Source organism: Pecten maximus, chromosome 7, assembly GCF_902652985.1.
Source record: "Pecten maximus chromosome 7, xPecMax1.1, whole genome shotgun sequence".
Lineage (NCBI taxonomy): Eukaryota > Metazoa > Mollusca > Bivalvia > Pectinida > Pectinidae > Pecten > Pecten maximus.
This window is the reverse complement of record NC_047021.1, coordinates 22242651-22262699: the sequence shown is the minus strand read 5'-3', so window position 1 is coordinate 22262699 and position 20049 is coordinate 22242651. Positions and strand designations below refer to the sequence as shown.

General features: G+C 36.8%; 1 protein-coding gene across 5 annotated transcripts in view; it reads left to right on the top strand.

The window, feature by feature from the left end:
* Nucleotides 1-20049, top strand: part of LOC117331919 (E3 ubiquitin-protein ligase PDZRN3-B-like) — a 191628-nt gene that overhangs the window by 33870 nt on the left and 137709 nt on the right. Inside the window, exon 1 of one of the 5 annotated variants that reach the window (XM_033890901.1) lies at nucleotides 13894-14002. The exons of the other annotated variants lie outside the window; for them this stretch is intronic. Coding sequence (XP_033746792.1) covers nucleotides 13967-14002 — 36 coding nt within the window. The 5' untranslated portion in view covers nucleotides 13894-13966. Of the gene's footprint in view, nucleotides 1-13893; nucleotides 14003-20049 lie in introns of those variants that run through there. 5 annotated transcript variants of the gene reach the window in all.

The window sequence follows — 20049 nt, the reverse complement described above, 5'->3', positions numbered from 1 at the left end:
CTGTACTGGATTTATTATGACGTATATGATATATGTAGGTATATTATGATGTATACAATAACAGATTTATTGTGGTGTATACGGTACTAGATTTATTGTGGTTAGTGTTCGATTTATTGTGGTGTATACGGTACTAGACTTATTATGATGTCTATGCTACTAGATCTATTTTGATAAACATGAGTTTAATATGATGTATATGGTACTAGTTTATTATGATATATATGGGTTTATTACACATTATTTTATACACATGTATACAATATAGGTTAACTACATGCATAAGGACATCAAATTTAATCTCTTCCTGGAACTGATCTCTATATTACAGTATAATTAACCCTAATTGTTTAATTAAACTTAATTGTACAGAGTAAGTCCTGAATGATTTGCATACATTGGGCTAAGTGTACATGACAGCAGGACTAATGAACTGGTTGAGTTCTACTCAGTTCCTTGTGCACTTCCTGTTGGAATACCTAAAATATTTGTTGTTGTTTATGATTGTTAAGATGTACATCAGAGTTGTTACTGATCGGAGTTGTTACTGATTATTAAGATGTACATCAGAGTTGTTACTGATTGTTAAGATGTACATCAGAGTTGTTACTGATTGTTAAGATGTACATCAGAGTTGTTTATGATCGTTAAGATGTACATCAGAGTTGTTACTGATTGTTAAGATGTACATCAGAGTTGTTACTGATTGTTAAGATATACATCAGAGTTGTTTATGATCGTTAAGATGTACATCAGAGTTGTTACTGATTGTTAAGATGTACATCTGAGTTGTTACTGATTGTTAAGATGTACATCAGAGTTGTTATGATTATTAAGATGTACATCAGAGTTGTTACTGATTGTTAAGATGTACATCTGAGTTGTTACTGATTGTTAAGATGTACATCAGAGTTGTTACTGATTGTTAAGATGTACATCAGAGTTGTTTATGATTGTTAAGATGTACATCAGAGTTGTTTATGATTGTTAAGATGTACATCTGAGTTGTTACTGATTGTTAAGATGTACATCAGAGTTGTTACTGATTGTTAAGATATACATCTGAGTTGTTTATGATTGTTAAGATGTACATCAGAGTTGTTTATGATTGTTAAGATGTACATCAGAGTTGTTTATGATTGTTAAGATGTACATCTGTCACTTACTGTACGTCATTATAAGGGTCTATTGCAGGGGTTCATTTCCCTTTGGCGCTTAAGTTAATGTCCCAGGATGTGGTGATACCCTAGGGCTGATTTCCCTAAAGATATGATACCCTGGGGCTAATATCCCTGAGGATGTGGTGATATCCTGGGGCTGATATCCCTGAAGTTGTGGTGATACTCTAGAGCTAATGTCCCTGAGGATGTGGTGATATCCTGGGGCTAGTGTCCCTGAGGATATGGTGATACCCTGGGGCTAATGTCCCTGAGGATGTGGTGATACCCTGGGGCCAATGTCCCTGAGGATGTGGTGATATCCTGGGGCTGATATCCCTGAAGTTGTGGTGATACTCTAGAGCTAATGTCCCTGAGGATGTGGTGATACCCTGGGGCTAGTGTCCCTGAGGATATGGTGATACCCTGGGGCTAATGTCCCTGAGGATGTGGTGATACCCTGGGGCCAATGTCCCTGAGGATGTGGTGATACCCTGGGGCCAATGTCCTTGAGGATGTGGTGATACCCTGGGGCTAATGTCCCCTGAATATGTGGTGATACCCTGTAGGGGCTAATGTCTATGAAGATGTGGACTGGCTGGACTCCCTGGGGTTGATGTCCTGAGAACTCCTGGGCTAGTGTCCTAAGGACTGGCTGGACTCCCTGGGGTTGATGTCCTGAGGACTCCAGGGCTAGTGTCCTAAGGACTGGCTGGACTCCCTGGGGTTGATGTCCTGAAGACTCCAGGGCTAGTGTCCTAAGGACTGGCTGGACTCCCTGGGGTTGATGTCCTGAGGACTCCAGGGCTAGTGTCCTAAGGACTGGCTGGACTCCCTTGGGTTGATGTCCTGAAGACTCCAGGGCTAGTGTCCTAAGGACTGGCTGCCCCTGTTAACTATTTATCTAACCCTAGCTGTACATAACTCTGAATCAAGCTCTTGAGAGAGGAAAGGTTACACGAAGATGTATTTACTTAACTTGTGTAGGTACATGACTTTCGATTGGCTTTACCAAGTGTAAAAGATTAAGTGTAGATGTTGGTAATGGTTGGTTAATGGTACTCCTTGCTCCTATAGTGTACTCTAACACACTGGAGGAGACAGTCCACTCGCGGCCAACAATCGAAGCCCCAGGATGGCGAGACCCCAGGAAGATTTTATGTTGTCACTGTTTATATATTCCGTTTGATCCTGGAGGGTTACATTCCATCTGATACGTCTTGTATTATATACCAAGTTTTGTCCTGATCTGACTTGGTCATTTATCTGACTAATAAAATGTACCGAAGGTCAAGGTAAAATAGTGGTTCAAATTTCCCCTCTATGGGAGGTGTTTTACTGTATTCTGAAGTAGATTTAAATACCATATTTTAACTCATCTTTCAATTTTCCATCCAAATGTTAAAAAATTCCTTTTAATGGATAAGCTGATTCTCAAGATTGTATGTCATTATTTGATAAATAACACACAAGACTATTCATATGGATTCCTTGATTGGCTTTTGACAGATGGAAACACATGACATTTATAGGTTCTACTTCCAATTCCTGAATCAACTGTTTCATATTTAACTATTAAATTAATGGGTGATATCCGTTTGCTGAAATTATCTTTTTAAAAAACTCAATTCCATTTAACTGGAGTCTCCGCTGTAAAAGGCTCATCTTCCCTTCTCTGTACACAGGGTGTCCTCTCTTTTGCCTCTAAAATATTTAGATGATCTGATTTTTTCATTTGATTAGTTTCTTTTCTGGACATCTATTTTCCTGTTATAACCATTAAAATGAGTTCCCTTTTAATGGAGGATTTCACAGAAAAGAGCATGTTTAAAAGAAGGAGAATAGAGGCCATGGATGTGCTGTACATGTAGATCGTTTCGGAGATGAGTTGTAATGGCCGAAAATATTGGTATGTGATTGGTGTTAAGTGCATTAAATAACTGATGGTGAGATATTGATAAAGATGAGAGGGATATAACCGATTTGGATTGTCAATAGGAATAGATTAGCTTTATCATTTTATGTGAACTCTATCTTTGATAGTCAGGACAACCGTAGAGGCAGCTGGGGGTTGATGAAGGAGATTTTTTTTATATATGTTTTTGGCGTGAAACCCTACACTCCCAGGATCTGGTCGTACCCTAAGTTATATCTGTGACCGACAGATCAGAGGACATTTATAAGGAGATTACAGATTCATTATTAAAGAAATGCCTTCCAGGTGAACACACGACCCTGACAGATCTGTCTATACGCCTGTATCAGTTATCATAGTATCAGTAACCTGTCCCAGGAGATGGCCAGGAATAGGGTTTGCTGTTTCTGTAGTAAACTGGAGTCTGGACAAGCTGACAATATGTATCATAAACCGATACGGATTATTACACTTATATATAAATACATAAAACAATAGCAGACAGAATCGTTATTCATGAGTAAAAGATTAAGTTCTGAAGTAAAATAAAACATGTCTTAATGAACTGCCATGTTTGGAAGCATTTAGGTTTAGTACTTCATGAAAATACTTAAAAAACTGTATGTTGACACTTTATTTCTAGTAAAATACTTGTGAAAGAAATATTCCTGATAAATTATAAGTACCAAATTGAAAACTTGTGTAATCATGCATTGTTCCCTCTAGCATATCATGTAATCTTTCAAGATTGCAAAATTGTGCATGTCACCAGGAATTATAGAAGATGTAACGGGACATTTTTTTTTTAAAATCAATAAATGGGATTATTCTGAAATCATTTTTTTACAGAGAACACAATCTGTGTTTTGGTTTCAGTCTATGCATAACTGGAAACTCAGTCTTTGCTGAGTGGAGGGCCCTCAGCTCCACAAGACAGGAAGACGTCCATATGAACGATTACCCAGTAGCTCGTTGTTTACACAGGATTATCACTAATTCTAGGTTAATCTCCTGTGCATCCGGAGGACTCCTCCGTCAAAGTCACGCCACACGTACACCATAGTTTTAGGATTAAAAGACAATTAATTAGTTGATGATGATGGCAACATAGCTTTGCACTGTTGTTGACCTGTGGTAAATATCTGTAGGGTGACGTGTCATAAAGTACGACTTGATACACTGCCTGTACATTTCTGGTGATATTCAGACAATTGGAATTTTAGCATTAGTTAATTGAACCCCACTATACGACTCACATTACTTTCTACTTTTCCTGATTCTTTCTATCTAATGGTTTGAGGGTGTGGTTCTCTCTTTTTCTATTCAAACTCGTGTCAGTATCATAATATCTGGGGTTGGATAAATCATGCCATGTAACTCTGTATTTGAAATTTGAGTTCTAAATATCTTGTAATTTCTTGGTACCATACAGTCTGCAGAATAGTTTGGAAATGCTTCCTGTCTCAACAATATGCTTGCATTTTTGTCTGTCGTTTACTTTTCCATAGAGATCAGCTACTACAAAACTGGCATAGCTTCTTGAGAGTTTGGTCTCTGATAGCGACCGACTGAATGCCGGAGTAGCTTCCCCTACCAGCAGGAGGAAGACGGTGTGCTTGTATTGACTCAGTAGATACTTGTCAGATAATGAGAGTGCTGTCTGTGTGGTGGGCAGACAGGCCACTCTATTCCTATTCATCGTCCAATGAAATTCTGATTATTAAAAAGAAATATCTTAGTGTATGTCAAGATGATTTGTTTCATTAGAACAATTTTTCATTAATTTCTCAAATTCAAATCAAATTTATTACCAACTTTCCTGTAAATAGGATAGAGTGTTATGTTTAAATATTGTTAATTTTCTGGTTTTGTAAGTATGAATGAATGAGAATTGGGGCTACATTGTACTTTGTATGTGGTTTACAAAGAAACATTATAGTAGAGAGATTATCCAAACTCACTGGTTCAGATAACTATAACTGATTGGAGACTGATCTGTGGAGCTTTAAGATGAACTATATCACAATATCATTTTCACCATGATAAATAGTTGTGTGTTTATTAAATTCCTGTGGGAAGAATTAACATTATCCTGTACCACTAAGCCAAGAATTTACGATGTCTTAGATCAATGACAGAAAGTTTGTGAATGTTTGATCTTGGGTGTTGAAGCGTACAAGGCCCTGAATCTGTGTGATACGGACCTCGGACCCTATCCTTGTAGTTGTCACAGGGAATTAGGGAATCTGGCCCTTAATGGGGGAACATTTGTCACAGTCGATCACATGACATGGGAATATGTACATGTCAATGTTCCACCCAGTTAGATCATATGACCGTTTTCTGTGGGCCCCGCTGAAGATTAATTGTAATTTAAGATGTCCATGATAGATAGCTGGATTACTTTTCAGCTGACAGCATACTTACCTGTCCAAGGTGAAAATTGATACACCCATTTGTATAAAAACCAACATCACTTTTCCCATTTTGTCGGATTAATTTTCCACCCAAGTATTTGACAGAGAAAAAAGGCCTTCACAGCATTTCTGTGTTACACCTAATGGTATAACCTCTGTAAGTCATTATGTGTAAATCTGCAGTAGATAGGCCAAACACACTCAAATTTTGTATAATTTGGCAAAAAGCCGACCTCGGGGTCTGTGTGTATAGCAGATAATATCAAGTTTGTGTCTTTTTATGGCCATAAAGAAACCAAAAGTCTTGACTTTCTAAATATGATTAAGAAGATCTTTTTTCATGAGATGTCTCTGATAAGAATTTGTTAGTGTGATAATATGTCAGTCTCCCTCACTGGGCTAGACACTGCAGCTGGCTTCAGAGGCTGAGGATGGAAGGGAGGTAACTCTTACAAAATTCAATGTAATTTGATCTTGAATTTTAGTTACTTTTTTTCTTTGCATTTTTATTTTACAGTCTGTTATTGATAAGGCTAGATTCAGTTTACAATGTATCCATATTTGAACTACCAACAAGTTTCAACTAGTAGGTGATGGTCAGTTTAAACCTGTGTTATAACTGTATAATACCTGTTTGTCCAGGTAGATATACCTATGTGGGTCAGTCTGTCCAGCTTTGAGCACTACAGGATCAAAGTAAGGCCACTTGTTGGACACTGAAGTGGTCAGTTTTAACCAAGTAATAGAAATCTGAGATTTGTTTTCAGAATGTTCAAATATACAAACAATTTTGGTGGGCTGAGTCGGGCCTTTGAAGCGGTATTTAGTTTGTTACTTCTGATGTAACATGGAGAGGTACTCCTCCCTCAGGCCTGTTGAGGTATCGGCTGTATTCTCATTAGTTTTACAATTAGCCTGGTTTTATTAACTATGGATACCAAGATGGCCATAGCTGGGGGTATTTGAAACTTGAACTTTTATGCTGGACCCTGGTTCCAGTGGCTACAATTGTGGTTGTTTACGTACAGTAACAAATTGATATGAACTTTTTGCACTGTCAGAAGATTTAGGTGACTCCTAAAGTTCAAGTTGAAATCTCTTGGTAGATTATTTGTTTTCCTGCATGGTCATGGTCATAGGGTCATTATCAAAGAAGTTCCAATCATATATATTTTAACATTTTTTTCAGACATATTTAAAAAAAATTATATTGTAAAGATTATAGTTTTTTTCCAGATTTGAATTTTGCTGTAAGTGGTAAACTTTTAAAGGGTGAAGGTACCTCCGTATCTATCAGAACTTATAAGTTTGTAAATGGTCATAGATACCTCCGTATCAGAACGTGGAATATTTTATGGCTGAGCTTGTTCAGTAGTCACCCCCTGTTTGATTTGTTTTGATGCTAAATCAGCATATTTATATTTTCGAATAGCAGTGAACAGATTCCTGTGTAGAAATATCCATTTGATGGCCGGTACTTTCTATGGGTGGAGATTGAAGTGTTTGAGGAAAGATTTTGGTAATGGAGTTGAAGAGGTACTCCAGGTTCTTGTGTGTTTGTTGTTTGTACAATGAAAATGACCCCTTGACAATAGCCGTGAGTGTAGCCTCATAGAACAGGTGGATGGTGTGAATGTTGACATATTGTCTCAAGTTACGCCCCACTCGGCCAAACACCTACATCGGATACACAGGTAAATAGATGATTAGGAAACCTCAGGTGTACATAGCAGTCTATTTCTAATGCAAGCAGATAAAGTCGAATGGCTTCATGTACTTATGGATTTACACCAATCCCGTATCAGAAATCACCTATGGGGTGTTATGATAATAATATCATGCACACATGCTTTGATGATTCAAATTTAGTACAAATAGCTCTAATGATGTTTAAAACAGAGAATTTTTAAAATAATATTGATTATTGTTTTGACAAAAGTTAAACATTCAAAGGAGTGATTTAAGTTGAGAATTGACATACTGGTATGTCTGACAATATACCACCATAGAGAGGGATTATGTAAGTCGCCAATTACTTGTCACCAAGGTGGTGTTAGGAACCAACACTGAAAAGCCGTAGGTGAGGCTTTTGTTATAAAGGTATGCTTTGGTCAGCAGCATGATCAAGACACAAAACGCAGCTTTACAGCATTGTTAGTTCATTCCTGTTAATATCATGATAGCTAATGTAGACATTCCTGATCATGTCATGTTGATTTAGGACATTCCTTTTAATGTCATGTTAATTTAGACCACTCCTGTTTATGTCATGTTAATTGATATAGTGTACTTTTCTTAATATCATATCTAATTCATCAAAGGGAAATATGATATCAAGTGGACCACCAATGTCAAGTTTAAACAAAGTTCATGGACTAAGTAATCACAGAGACTACTTCCACTGTTAAGCCTTAGTTACAATGACGTTTTGTGAAAGTCGATTAACTACTGAATCCTTATTGGGTATTGTTTTTAGTTGTTGAGTATAAGGGCCAGATTCTTAGGTCTTCGTGGTTACTGGGAGTAGTCCGAATTATCGCATCCTGACAAGCGAACACAGAAAAGTTGGGCTACTGTATTTAGCCAATCACTCTGACGGTGAAGATCTGAATTTAATATTCCTGTGTAAACAGGAAAAGAATGTTCAAATCACAGGCTGAAGTAAAGCTAGACATTTATCAATATCTTAGATCCGTTCATAGGAGAGAAAGACCTTGTATAATTGAATTAAATGTTGACTAGTGCATAAAAAAGTTTTAAATCTTTTTAAAATCATAATGTTCTTTCTTACACTGTGGCTTTACTATTTTATTACCTGTATAAAACTCACCTGTATTACCAAATAGAAGCATCTATTCATTGAATCTGGACGATACTACCAGACAGACCGTGGGCTTCAGCACCATCAAGACAGTGCTGTAGTGTTATAAACAGAAAATGACGGGGTTCGGGCAATTTCAATTATTGGAAAAGCTTTTTATCAGTAAATAGTTATTGAACACATTTCCTAGGAGTTAGGTACAAATACATTTCTAATTAGTCGATCGGGTGGGATACGAGCGCTGGTGGAAACAGAAGGCTTTTATCATTGGCGTTCAGTACTTCACACGATGTGATCGCTTTGTACCCTGTGTACTGACAAGGCATAATTTTGTCAGCAACGTTTCAATGCCTTAATGCATTGGACATTAAATGTGACATTGAATTTCAATTTAACAATAGTATTTAGATTTAAAAGCGGATACCCCCATCCGTTTACTGGTGGAACGTCAAACATGCAAAGAGAAAACCATTTAGTATGTATAAGTATGTGTCGGTAATAACCGATATGTAATGTCTCGTACCACACAAGGAGTCCAACAAAAAAAATACGGACAACTTCAATTCGTCATTGCTCAACGTCAGTCAAAACATGAAAAAAAAATGTAAATACTGATTGAGAAGCACTCTGACTATCAAGGCATTCTGCTACTTAGGTAGGACTTTAAACAAGCTGTTTATGTTTATTTAACCTGCCGTGGATAATTTACTGGGTTAAGTGAAAAATTTACTGTTCGTTTTTTAATATCAAATGACTGACTGAGTAAACTAATTGGATATTTAAATCGGAGATAATCGACAACATCAAATAATAGGAACAGCCATACATACATAAAACAAGGTCAGCTATAATGAAGAACATTTTTGTTGAGGAATTATTTGATTTTTATCAGATTAACATGTAGTTTCTCAAAATTTCATTAATTTTCCCATTGCCTTTGGTTTTCACTATCAATTTTAATCTTAAAATTTTTGGAATACCAAATAATTTTTGTGTAAAAATGCTGTGAGACTAAGGCTTAGAATTGAGTTTTTTTTGTTCTTCAACAAATGAGAAATAACTGTATGGTAATATAGTATTGTGAATGTAAACAAAACAATGGATTTGTTTAGAATAGTTTCTGACCTGTGACAGATTGAGAAGATGATTGTGTGCTATTCTGAAGAGAAAACTTATCAGTTGACCTTTCTCCCAATAAATAGCATTCATTCAGACCTAATTGGACAAATCACTTAAAACATTCCAGGGAAATTGCCATCATTTTAGAAAATATCTGGAAAAAATAAGTTCCATGCTTTCTCTTTCTATCAATTGTTTTGTAATGAATAAAATATACTGGAATCATAAGTTTTACTTAGAAAAAGATGGGAAGATCACTTGTTTCTATAGCGTCTTTATTCAGTAATTATTGGCCAATATTTTTATTTGCGTTCTTAAACAAAAATCAGAGTTTTAGCAGTGTCCCTGTAGGCGGAAGTGTATAAAAAGATTTTTCCAATGTTGTAGCACTGTGAGGGGCGATTAAGTGCTTATCAGACTTGGGGAACTCAAGCTTACACATGTAGCTTCAGTGATTTTAGGCCAGTTACATAAACTCAGTAATTTGACAAAGGCGATTTTGTTTTTTGATAATATGTAAGCCTGAAGTTGACATACATTATGTTGTTAACTGTGTTCATTCAGTTATTGTAGAATCTCTTGGTGTATTCATGTTAATCAGCGGAAATTTTGATACAAATCTACAAGATTTAAATAAAACAAAAAAACGCCCTTTGCTTTGAAATTGCTACTTTACAATTTCATGAAATGTGATACTTAAAGAAAAAATCCCCAATTCAAAATTGAAATGTGATGAACAGGTAAAGCTGAAATGCAGCTTAAGTGTTTAAAAACATTGAATTCTGGTAAATGGAGTAAAAGTTTATATTACAAGGATGTATAAAAATATACGTAAACTTTTTTTTATTGCCATCAAAGTGACAATACAATAATTTTATAGAGCACATAACTTATCATTTTCAGATTGTTAAAAATATATTTTTGAGTTTTTGAGAGGGTTCCATTAAACATTAAACACTTGTGATCATCAGCCATGTTGCCACACTTTAACATATCTAAATCTCCATTTAATTACACTCATTCTACCTACCCCATCTCTTGATGTAGATCTTATTCATCACAGGTTAATTATAGTAGCAGTTCAGAAGTGTTAGAAGAAGTCCGACCTCATCACCAACATTACCTTTTTCTTGGATATAATTTATTGATTTGTTAATATCCGGTGTTTGTGACACTGGGTTCTGTCTTTATCTTTAATAGAAAAAATACAAGTAGTGGAAAATTTATAGGTAATTTGATTCTGAATTACAAGTGAACTGAAACATTTTATAGCCTCAGCATTTGTTGGAGGATATTACTTCCTTTTTTAAGATAGAAATTAACGTAGACGAACTCACTGAACTTTCAAAAGCATACGGAAGGTAAACATTATGGCAGAACCTTCATCACTTCATGACGGTTGTATCCTATGGAATGGACCGCTTGTACACAAATTACTTATAAAAGTGACGGAATATGCAAACAATTCCAGAGAAAGAATACTAAGTGACCATTAATCTGTTGACCAAACAGACAAATCGGTGATATTATGAGTGCAGTATGGATTCCAGGGACAGTGGCGACTGATCTATGCTACTTGTCGGCTGTTAGTTGTGACAAGGGAAAGATAGAGGGTCAGGCACTGGTACTAATGTCTTATAAATCAGCTGTCTCCATGATCTGTATGAGAGAACGGGAAGGATTTTTTACTGATGGACAGCCATTCTTTGGTGCGAGAGGTTTGACTCACGATCTCTGATAGGGCTTCATTTCCTCATCAAATCTCTGACTAATCGGCCATACACCACTGGACGATGCTGCCGCTGATGTGTCCGAGTGACCCAGCCGGAGTGTGGGCATTATAAAAGATCTAATCAATATGGTCAGCCTTAGCATGGCTTGAGCAGGTCCAATATCCTCCATCCCCTACCAATAATGATCAAATTATGGTTTAATAAAAGTCCATTATTTAGTCGACTAGCCAGCTATGTTCCTAGACATATCAGTGTTAACTGTGACACAGGGATTTACTTGGCCATTTTGTTCCTGTGAACTGCTGCTTAATTACAGATTCGTAGGCTCAGCTGCTGAAGCTGCAGTTGCTTCCCTTTGTATAGTTGGTTGTAGATCTGAAATGATGAAAAGCTATATGATAATAGTACACCAATGCTAGGAGATGGCATTACTTCATCAATAAACATCTCCCATTAATCAGAAACCTTTGAGTCGAGGTGTTAAAGAAGTTAATGCTGGAGACATGAAGAACTAATTTATCTCTGATAAGTAAATTGTTCGGGGAGTCTGTATCACTTTGTTTATCAAATACACACTTTATAGTCTCTCAACAAACAATTACCACACAAAGTCTTGGTGTTAATGAACAGAAGTGGTGGTTATTAATTAATTTGGTCAGACCAGGAGTTTACACGGTTCTCCACTTGGAAGGCCTGATAAGGCCAAGGGCTGCCTCTCTGTATATTAAACATAAACTCCTAAAGTGTCAGGTTGGTAGATAGTGGATTAGTCAGCCAAGTTTCTGGGAGGAGCACCAGAATTTATCCTGCCCCTATCATTCCCGGACTACCGGGGTGCTGACAGAAGTCTTCTCCTTCTGCTGTTGTTTATTGTTGGGAGATTTCCTTATCTCTGATCCCTTCTGGGAGTCGGCCCTTACCTGACCTGACCAATACAGGGAGGAATTCTATCCCTTGTGTGCCCTGACTTATACAGAAAGGATTCATCCCTCTCCCAGAGTCCTTCCTTCTGGTCATTGGGATTTCTTTTGTCTGGTTCATACACACTCTTGAGGATTTTCAGGTGTCTGTGTCGGCTTCATGCTTATTTTTGACTGAATGAAGTGTTTGTTTTCAAGACTGGAAGTTTATTTGTAAGTTATAAAAGTGTATTACTTAACGAGCTTACCTCTGACTTTTGATGACAGGTGTTGTTTTTGTTATGAACTATTTTATTGCAAGTGAATGAACATCTGCTGATAAACATGAGTACATGATGACTGCGATATACATGGAACCTTGGGTGACCCAGGGTCATTCTGTGGTCAGTTTTGAGAGGACACCATCTGGAAACATGAGAGAAGATTACACTCTACAGGTAAATCTACACTGTCTTAGGAAGGAGACTTGTTCGTAGTTCTCTATAATTAGCAATGTCAGACCGAGGAAATATTTTTCAGAGTATGAGAGATTTCTTGTTTTATAGATGTCTATAGTTTGGTTTACTTCTACAAACCATGATTTATCAGGGTAACCTTTTTACAAATCAAAAAATAAAAATAAAAAAAATAAAAATTACTACCAGATGTCCACATTGGATCATCTATAAAAAGCGGAAATACTTCCATGTACAATTTAGAATAGGACAACATTTTGCCTGAAAACCACATTTGGAATCAATTGTTCACTTGGTGAAAATATGAACAAATATCATCTTTCCTTTTAAATTTCAAAGGAAACATTTAGATTAAATGAATATTGTAATTCTGAAATTATTTAGAAGCCACGATAAGGTAATGTATTTTAGTAAATATATTCAGTTTTGACACAAATCAGATGTCTTATGTACAAGTTAATTTTTTACTAGTTTATCACACTACATGCCTATTGCAAGGTTTTGTTTCACTTTCCTTGTCACGAGCATAACAATACTTGTATACATGTATTATTCAGTTATAAAAGACAGCACAAAGAACATTTACAGTGAAAAAGTTCAATTTTAATTCATCTAGGGTGGCCTTTGATAACAAAATCCTTCAAATTTTTACAGGCCTGTAAAGAAACTGGTGCTCATTTATTGAAAAGCCAGTAAATATATATTTGCTATGAATATTTTATGGGTAAGAAATCGTTGCTATTTTCCATTATAGATAATATGAAACATCAAAGTGTTAATGAGGTTGTTATCAGGGGAAGTAAATGAATGGCTCAGGCGTGTATATAGTGGCCTGTCTGATGCCTTATCGGTCCAGGTTAATGAAGGTACAGCAATATTACACTGTCAAATAAACAGTGATTCCCCGGACCAGTATCCGACCTTTTCACTGTCGGAGTTTCTCTCTGTGATGGTTAAATTATCAGTGTTTCCCAGTACCATTACTTACTCTCGGTTTGATCCCACAGTTATCTGTCAATATATGAATTACAATTTTTTCTCCAATATAAACGTGAAAGGCCCTTATCAGGGCAAGACTTCCTGCCAGAGTGGTACCACAGTATTAAAAACAAATTCTGTCTGTAATTATATATTTAATAGTGTTGGGAACCGTATATGATATAAGATGGAAAAGTGTAATTACAAAATTGACCTTTATTGACATTAAAATATAGAAAATATCAGCCTCGGACTGGTCAAAACAGCCTCTCTCTGTACAAACATACTGATGTAGGAATAGCTAGGTGTTGTTATCATTGGAACCAGCTGAGCCTCCTCACTGAAAGTGACCACTCGATCTGGGGGGTAGCTAGCCAAACAGACTCTGTGCTGAATGATATGTACCAGCATTGGTCAGCCAGACCTTCCCTAGCAATGGAAGGCACAGGTTATGGTGCTGGTATGGTGTATCTCACTGGAGGCTAAGGTGAGTAATTAAAGCCTACAGGTGATCTTATTTCTAATATAACTGAATGACAGGTACTGTCTGATATCTGTGAATAGACACAGCATACAGTCCACCTAATGCTGGGGTTGACAAACAACATATATATATTTATTAAGTTTACCTTGGAACCTATCTGATTGAAATGTGATTAGGGTCCTTTACTGGCAATGACTCTGTTGATAAACTCTTTCTCTATTGAATTATCTGAGACATGAATAAGTTCAGAAATATTTGTTATAAATTTGATAGCTTAGGTTCAGGGATTCAATGATTTCTAATTGAAATTGGATTACACATCATTCAAAAAGCAAAAAAAAAAAAAAATCTTAATGAAATTCAAAAAAAAAGAAAAAAAGTGTAAATTGGTTTTTTGTGTTTGCATGGATGATTAAATGGAAGGTTTGGAATCGATGGTACAGAGACATATAAGAGGTGATTAAAACTGTCATCTGTTTACAACAAGGGGAACTAACTCTGTTTATCAGCTGATTCTGGCATGGTTTTATCTTTATTACTATAGGTAGCAATAGCAGGAGCTTTATGTTTGTAAACGGCCTGCCTAGGATCAGAAGAGCAGGCCTTTGATGTGAAGTGTTTGATTGGTAACATCTGTAGGTAGATGGCAAACAACTGTTCTATTAATGTTCAAAAACTCGGCCATATTATTCTAGTCATTTAAAAAAAAAAAAAATCATCAATTCAAATTTTGCAATAGAAAAATATCTTGAATATATATTATTGAATTGCGTAGGAGATTAGTATGAGACTTACCATTACTTTCTATAATTTAGAACTCGGTGGTTTATTACAAACATCACCCCCAAAAAATATCAGGGGAGATAAATCTCTGACTATACATGCATATTGGACATTTTATTTTTGGGTTTATTTCATGCGAGACATTGTATGAGTTGTTACATAGACTAGGATATTTGATATTGCCAGATTATCTGGTTGAGTATAATTCTTTAGATGTATCACATCTGTTTTAACTCAACAGTCAAGAAATTTCACACATGTTGTCTTGGTTTTTTTTACTCTGACCCCCAAGGGGCCAAAGGGGCGGGGCCTAATGGGGAAATAGAGGTAATTCCTTAAAATCGCTACTAGTCATAAAGTTATGAATGGATTTGAACCCAATTTGGTCAGAAACATCCTTTGGGGAAGGGGAACAGATTTTGCATAAATGGTGACTCTGACCCCCAAGGGGCCAAAAGGGCGGGGCCTAATGGGGAAATAGAGGTGATTCCTTCAAATCGCTACTAGTCATAAAGTTATGAATGGATTTGAACCCAATTTGGTCAGAAACATCCTTTGGGGAAGGGGAACAGATTTTGCATAAATGGTTACTCTGACCCCCAAGGGGCCAAAGGGGCGGGGCCCATTAGGGGAAATAGAGATAATTCCTTCAAATCGCTACTAGTCATAAAGTTATGAATGGATTTGAACCCAATTTGGTCAGAAACATCCTTTAGGAAAGGGGAACAGATTTTGCATAAATGGTGACTCTGACTCCCAAGGGGCCTGAGGGGCGGGGCCCAATAGGGGAAATAGAGGCAATTCCTTTAAATCGCTACTAGTCATAAAGTTATGAATGGATTTGAACCCAATTTGGTCAGAAACATCCTTTGGGGATGGGGAATAGATTTTGCATAAATGGTGACTCTGACCCCCAAGGGGCCAAAGGGGCGGGGCCTAATGGGGAAATAGAGGTAATTCCTTCAAATTGCTACTTGTCATAAAGTTATGAATGGATTTGAACCCAATTTAGTCAGAATCATTCTTTGGGGAAGGGGAACAGATTTTGCATAAATGGTGACTTTGACCCCCAAGGGGCCAAAGGGGCGGGGCCCCATATGGGAAATAGAGGTAATTCCTTTAAATCGCTACTAGTCATAAAGTTATGAATGGATTTGAACCCAATTTAGTAAGAAACATCCTTTGGGGAAGGGGAACAGATTTTGCATAAATGGTGACTCTGACTCCCAAGGGGCCAAAGGGGCGGGGCCTAATGGGGAAATAGAGGTAATTCCTTCAAATCGCTACTAGTCATAAAGGTATGAATGGATTTGAACCCAATTTGGTCAGAAACATTCTTATGTGAAGGGGAACAGATTTTGCATAAATGGTTACTCTGACCCCCAAAGGACCAAAGGGGCAGGGCCTAATGGGGAAACAGAGGTAATATCTTTAAATCGCTACTTGTCATAAAATTATGAAAAGATTTGAACCGAATTTGGTCAAAAACATCATTGGGGGAAGGGGAACAGATTTTGCATAAATGGTGACTCTGACCCCCAAGGGGCCAAAGGGGCGGGGCCCCATATGGGAAATAGAGGTAATTCCTTTAAATCGCTACTAGTCATAAAGTTATGAATGGTTTTTAACGCAATTTAGTAAGAAACATCCTTTGGGAAAGGGGAACAGATTTTGCATAAATGGTGACTCTGACCCCCAAGGGGCCAAAGGGGCGGGGCCCCATATGGGAAATAGAGGTAATTCCTTTAAATCGCTACTAGTCATAAAGTTATGAATGGTTTTTAACGCAATTTAGTAAGAAACATCCTTTGGGAAAGGGGAACAGATTTTGCATAAATGGTGACTCTGACCCCAAGGGGCCAAAGGGGCGGGGCCTAATGGGGAAATAGAGGTAATTCCTTCAAATCGCTACTAGTCATAAAGTTATGAATGGATTTGAACCCAATTTGGTCAGAAACATCCTTTAGGAAAGGGGAACAGATTTTGCATAAATGGTGACTCTGACCCCCAAGGGGCCAAATGGGCAGGGCCTAATGGGGAAATAGAGGTAATTCCTTCAAATCGCTACTAGTCATAAAGTTATGATTGGATTTATACCCAAATTGGTCAGAAACATTCTTATTTGAAGGGGAACAGATTTTGCATAAATGGTGACTCTGACCCCCGAGGGGCCAAAGAGGCGGGGCCCCATATAGGAAATAGAGGTAATTCCTTTAAATCACTACTAGTCATAAAGTTATAAATGCATGTTGTAAACTCAGAGAGTCTGGACTTCAAAAGTTGTATTAATATCTCTGAATTAGATACACAGCATTTTGAAACCTTTGGTTGCAGTACATAGATAGACACACACATATATATGTAGATCAATATTAACTTTTTACGAGATCAGTTTCCCATTTCTTTAAAGTTCTGATTAAAACTATTGATGAAAATATCTTGAATGTAGTGTTCATAATCATTGGTTTAGAGATACGTATCTATATTGGAATATAACAGACAAAAACAGTGTCCTCTGAAACATATCAAAATGAATTAAAACAACACATAGACTTGAACATTATTGCTTTCATTCATTTAATAGTGTTCTAATTTATTTTGATATATCTCGCTGGACACTTATTTTATCTGTTATGTTTCAATACATATGAAAACATGAAATAAATGATTTGTTGGTCAAATGATTTGAGAGGAAAAGCATCTATTTTGATTGATCTGATGCTCTGAGTTGTAAAAGTTCATGTGATCTTGGTTTGAGATTTAATTGTACAAGCAGTACATCAAGCAGCGGAGAGAGATTAATTGTCAGAGTATTACATAAACCTGTACTCTGTATTCAAGCCATTGATTTTCTAGTTGGCATTGAAGAAAGCTTGTAAGCCATAAACATGGGCAGTGTTCCCATCAGTAACAGAGTGGTGCTGTGATCATTCTGAGATGAGTTACATCTCCAGACCATTAAAACAATAAAATCCAACTGTAATGTCATCACCAATGCCTCTTACATGTACAAATTATTTCATTGATAGTCTACAAGTGGAGCTTTTATGAATCAGTTGGAAACTAAAACACACTTAATCAGGAAATAGTTCGCAACTTTGGAACGGTTTTCTCTCCCAAGAAACTCTACAGTGCATAAACCTAGTCATAGAATGGGCATTTAAAACAGTCAAGAAGAATGGAACTTGGTTACAGGTGCTAATTTGGATGGGATATCCAGGTACGGGGTGTGGGTAATAGCTGATGATATCCATGGTGAACTTGTACTATAAGATCCTACATGACACCTCTCACTAACTCTCAATGGTCCTTTGCGGTGCTTTAGTGTGTCGTAAGGTTATAAAACAGAGGATGCTTTCAAAACTGGGGTCCTAATTCAAGAATCGGAAACAAGATTCAAGAAAAACATCATCAACTATTTTATTTATATCCGATGCTTTAAAACAAGTAGGTATCTACTAGATTTTGTGGTGAGAATTGATTCGCAAAGAGTGTCCCATAAAAAAAAAAAATAATAATAAAAAAAAAAACCAACCTTAGATTGCCTTATATACAAACCCCGTCCCACAGACAATGGGACAGAGAGGAATGAACTCAGGTCCCCTGGACTACCTATTTAGTTGTTCTTGCAGTGTTCCCGAACTGGTTATCCATCCCACTAAGTGTTCTGTAATTGTCTTCGTATTTCCTAACAACCTGATATATACTTCACATTAAAATACAAACATTAGTTTGGTCTGTTTCCTCTGGAACGTAATGCCAGTGATGGCTCGGGCCTCTTGTTAGTGTTCAACCACCTAGGAAATGAATTTTTTATGCGGTAGATTTTGATTAGAGAAGTTTTGGGTTGTCGTCTTATTTTTCTGACAGGGTGGTTATAAGAATACAACTACTACACTCCCACAGAGTTTGAATCTGTCCGCTTGTTTTCCATTTACCTAATCAACAGTTCCCTGAGAGAAGGAGAATCGAGTATTGTAGAAAGCATATTGTGGCTATATTGACAAAGTTTAAAGAACCTTGGTCCTAGGAGGCAAATAACATTTGATTTGCCTATAGATTTCTGATTCACAATCTAAGGATTTTCACAGCAGTATATCCATTATTTTTGTTCATTTTGTGGAAGTTAAGATGTCCAATTAGGGAGGAAAATAAGGTGTTAAGCCTGTTCTGATGCTCTGATAACATAGTCTGTCCCGTACTGACTGACAACTGATGCAGGGGTCGTATGAATTGTGAAACAGAGGTCGTAGAATTACGGTCATTACGGGATGAAAATTGCACAAGTAACTGTCGTTATTCCTTTCTCTACCCCAATTATTGCATCTTTGGTTAGGAAACGGAGACATGACATTTTTTTTTCTTGATTTACTAGAATCTGTCCTGTAATGCTACAAGTGAGCTAAATTAGCTATAATTCTACTGTTCCATTCCTTTGGAAACAAAAGTCAGTCAAATTTTCTTGTAATTTGATGCTGCTTTTCGTGTAATGTAATATTGGCAAACAAACAGCCTCTTTGATTTTGTTCTAATTGAAATGCTTCATTTATTGGAATATTGGCAAACCGATAACCTGTTAATTGCTTTTAAAATTTTCTGAAGAAATTTCTTGATAAACTTTGGAAAAACAAGAAACTATGATTGTATTTTTTTTATTGGCAATTAACAGAATGACTTTTGAATTTTCTTGATTTAATTTCTCTTGATATCAGTAAATATGTGTCACTCTTACTACTGTTTTATCCGTAACCTGATTACCTCTCTATCAGCCGCTGAAGATTCCCACTAGATGTCACTACTAGTGATGGCAATCTCTTCAGCAGTGCCCGATAAATAGGTAGAGAAGTCAGTGTTTCTGGACTGTATCTTGTCACTGATAAGGTTAAATTGCATGCGAACATGCGATACTTGTGGCTGTTATGTAGAATGAATCACAGACACTCTGGTCTTCTCTCATTGATCGCTGATCACCATGACAACCGACATACCTGTGCAGGTGTTTCTGTGTATTCATCACTGTTTTATTTCTATAGATATGAGATATGTTTTTAATTAGTGTTTCTAGATAAGGATGAGATCTGAGTTGTTTGTGGATTTCAGTCTGGGGGAGACACAAGATAGTCAAGTTGTTTGTGGATTTCAGTCTAGGGGAGACACAAGATAGTCAAGTTGTTTGTGGATTTCAGTCTAGGGGAGACACAAGATAGCCAAGTTGTTTGTGGATTTCAGTCTGGGGGAGACACAAGATAGTCAAGTTGTTTGTGGAT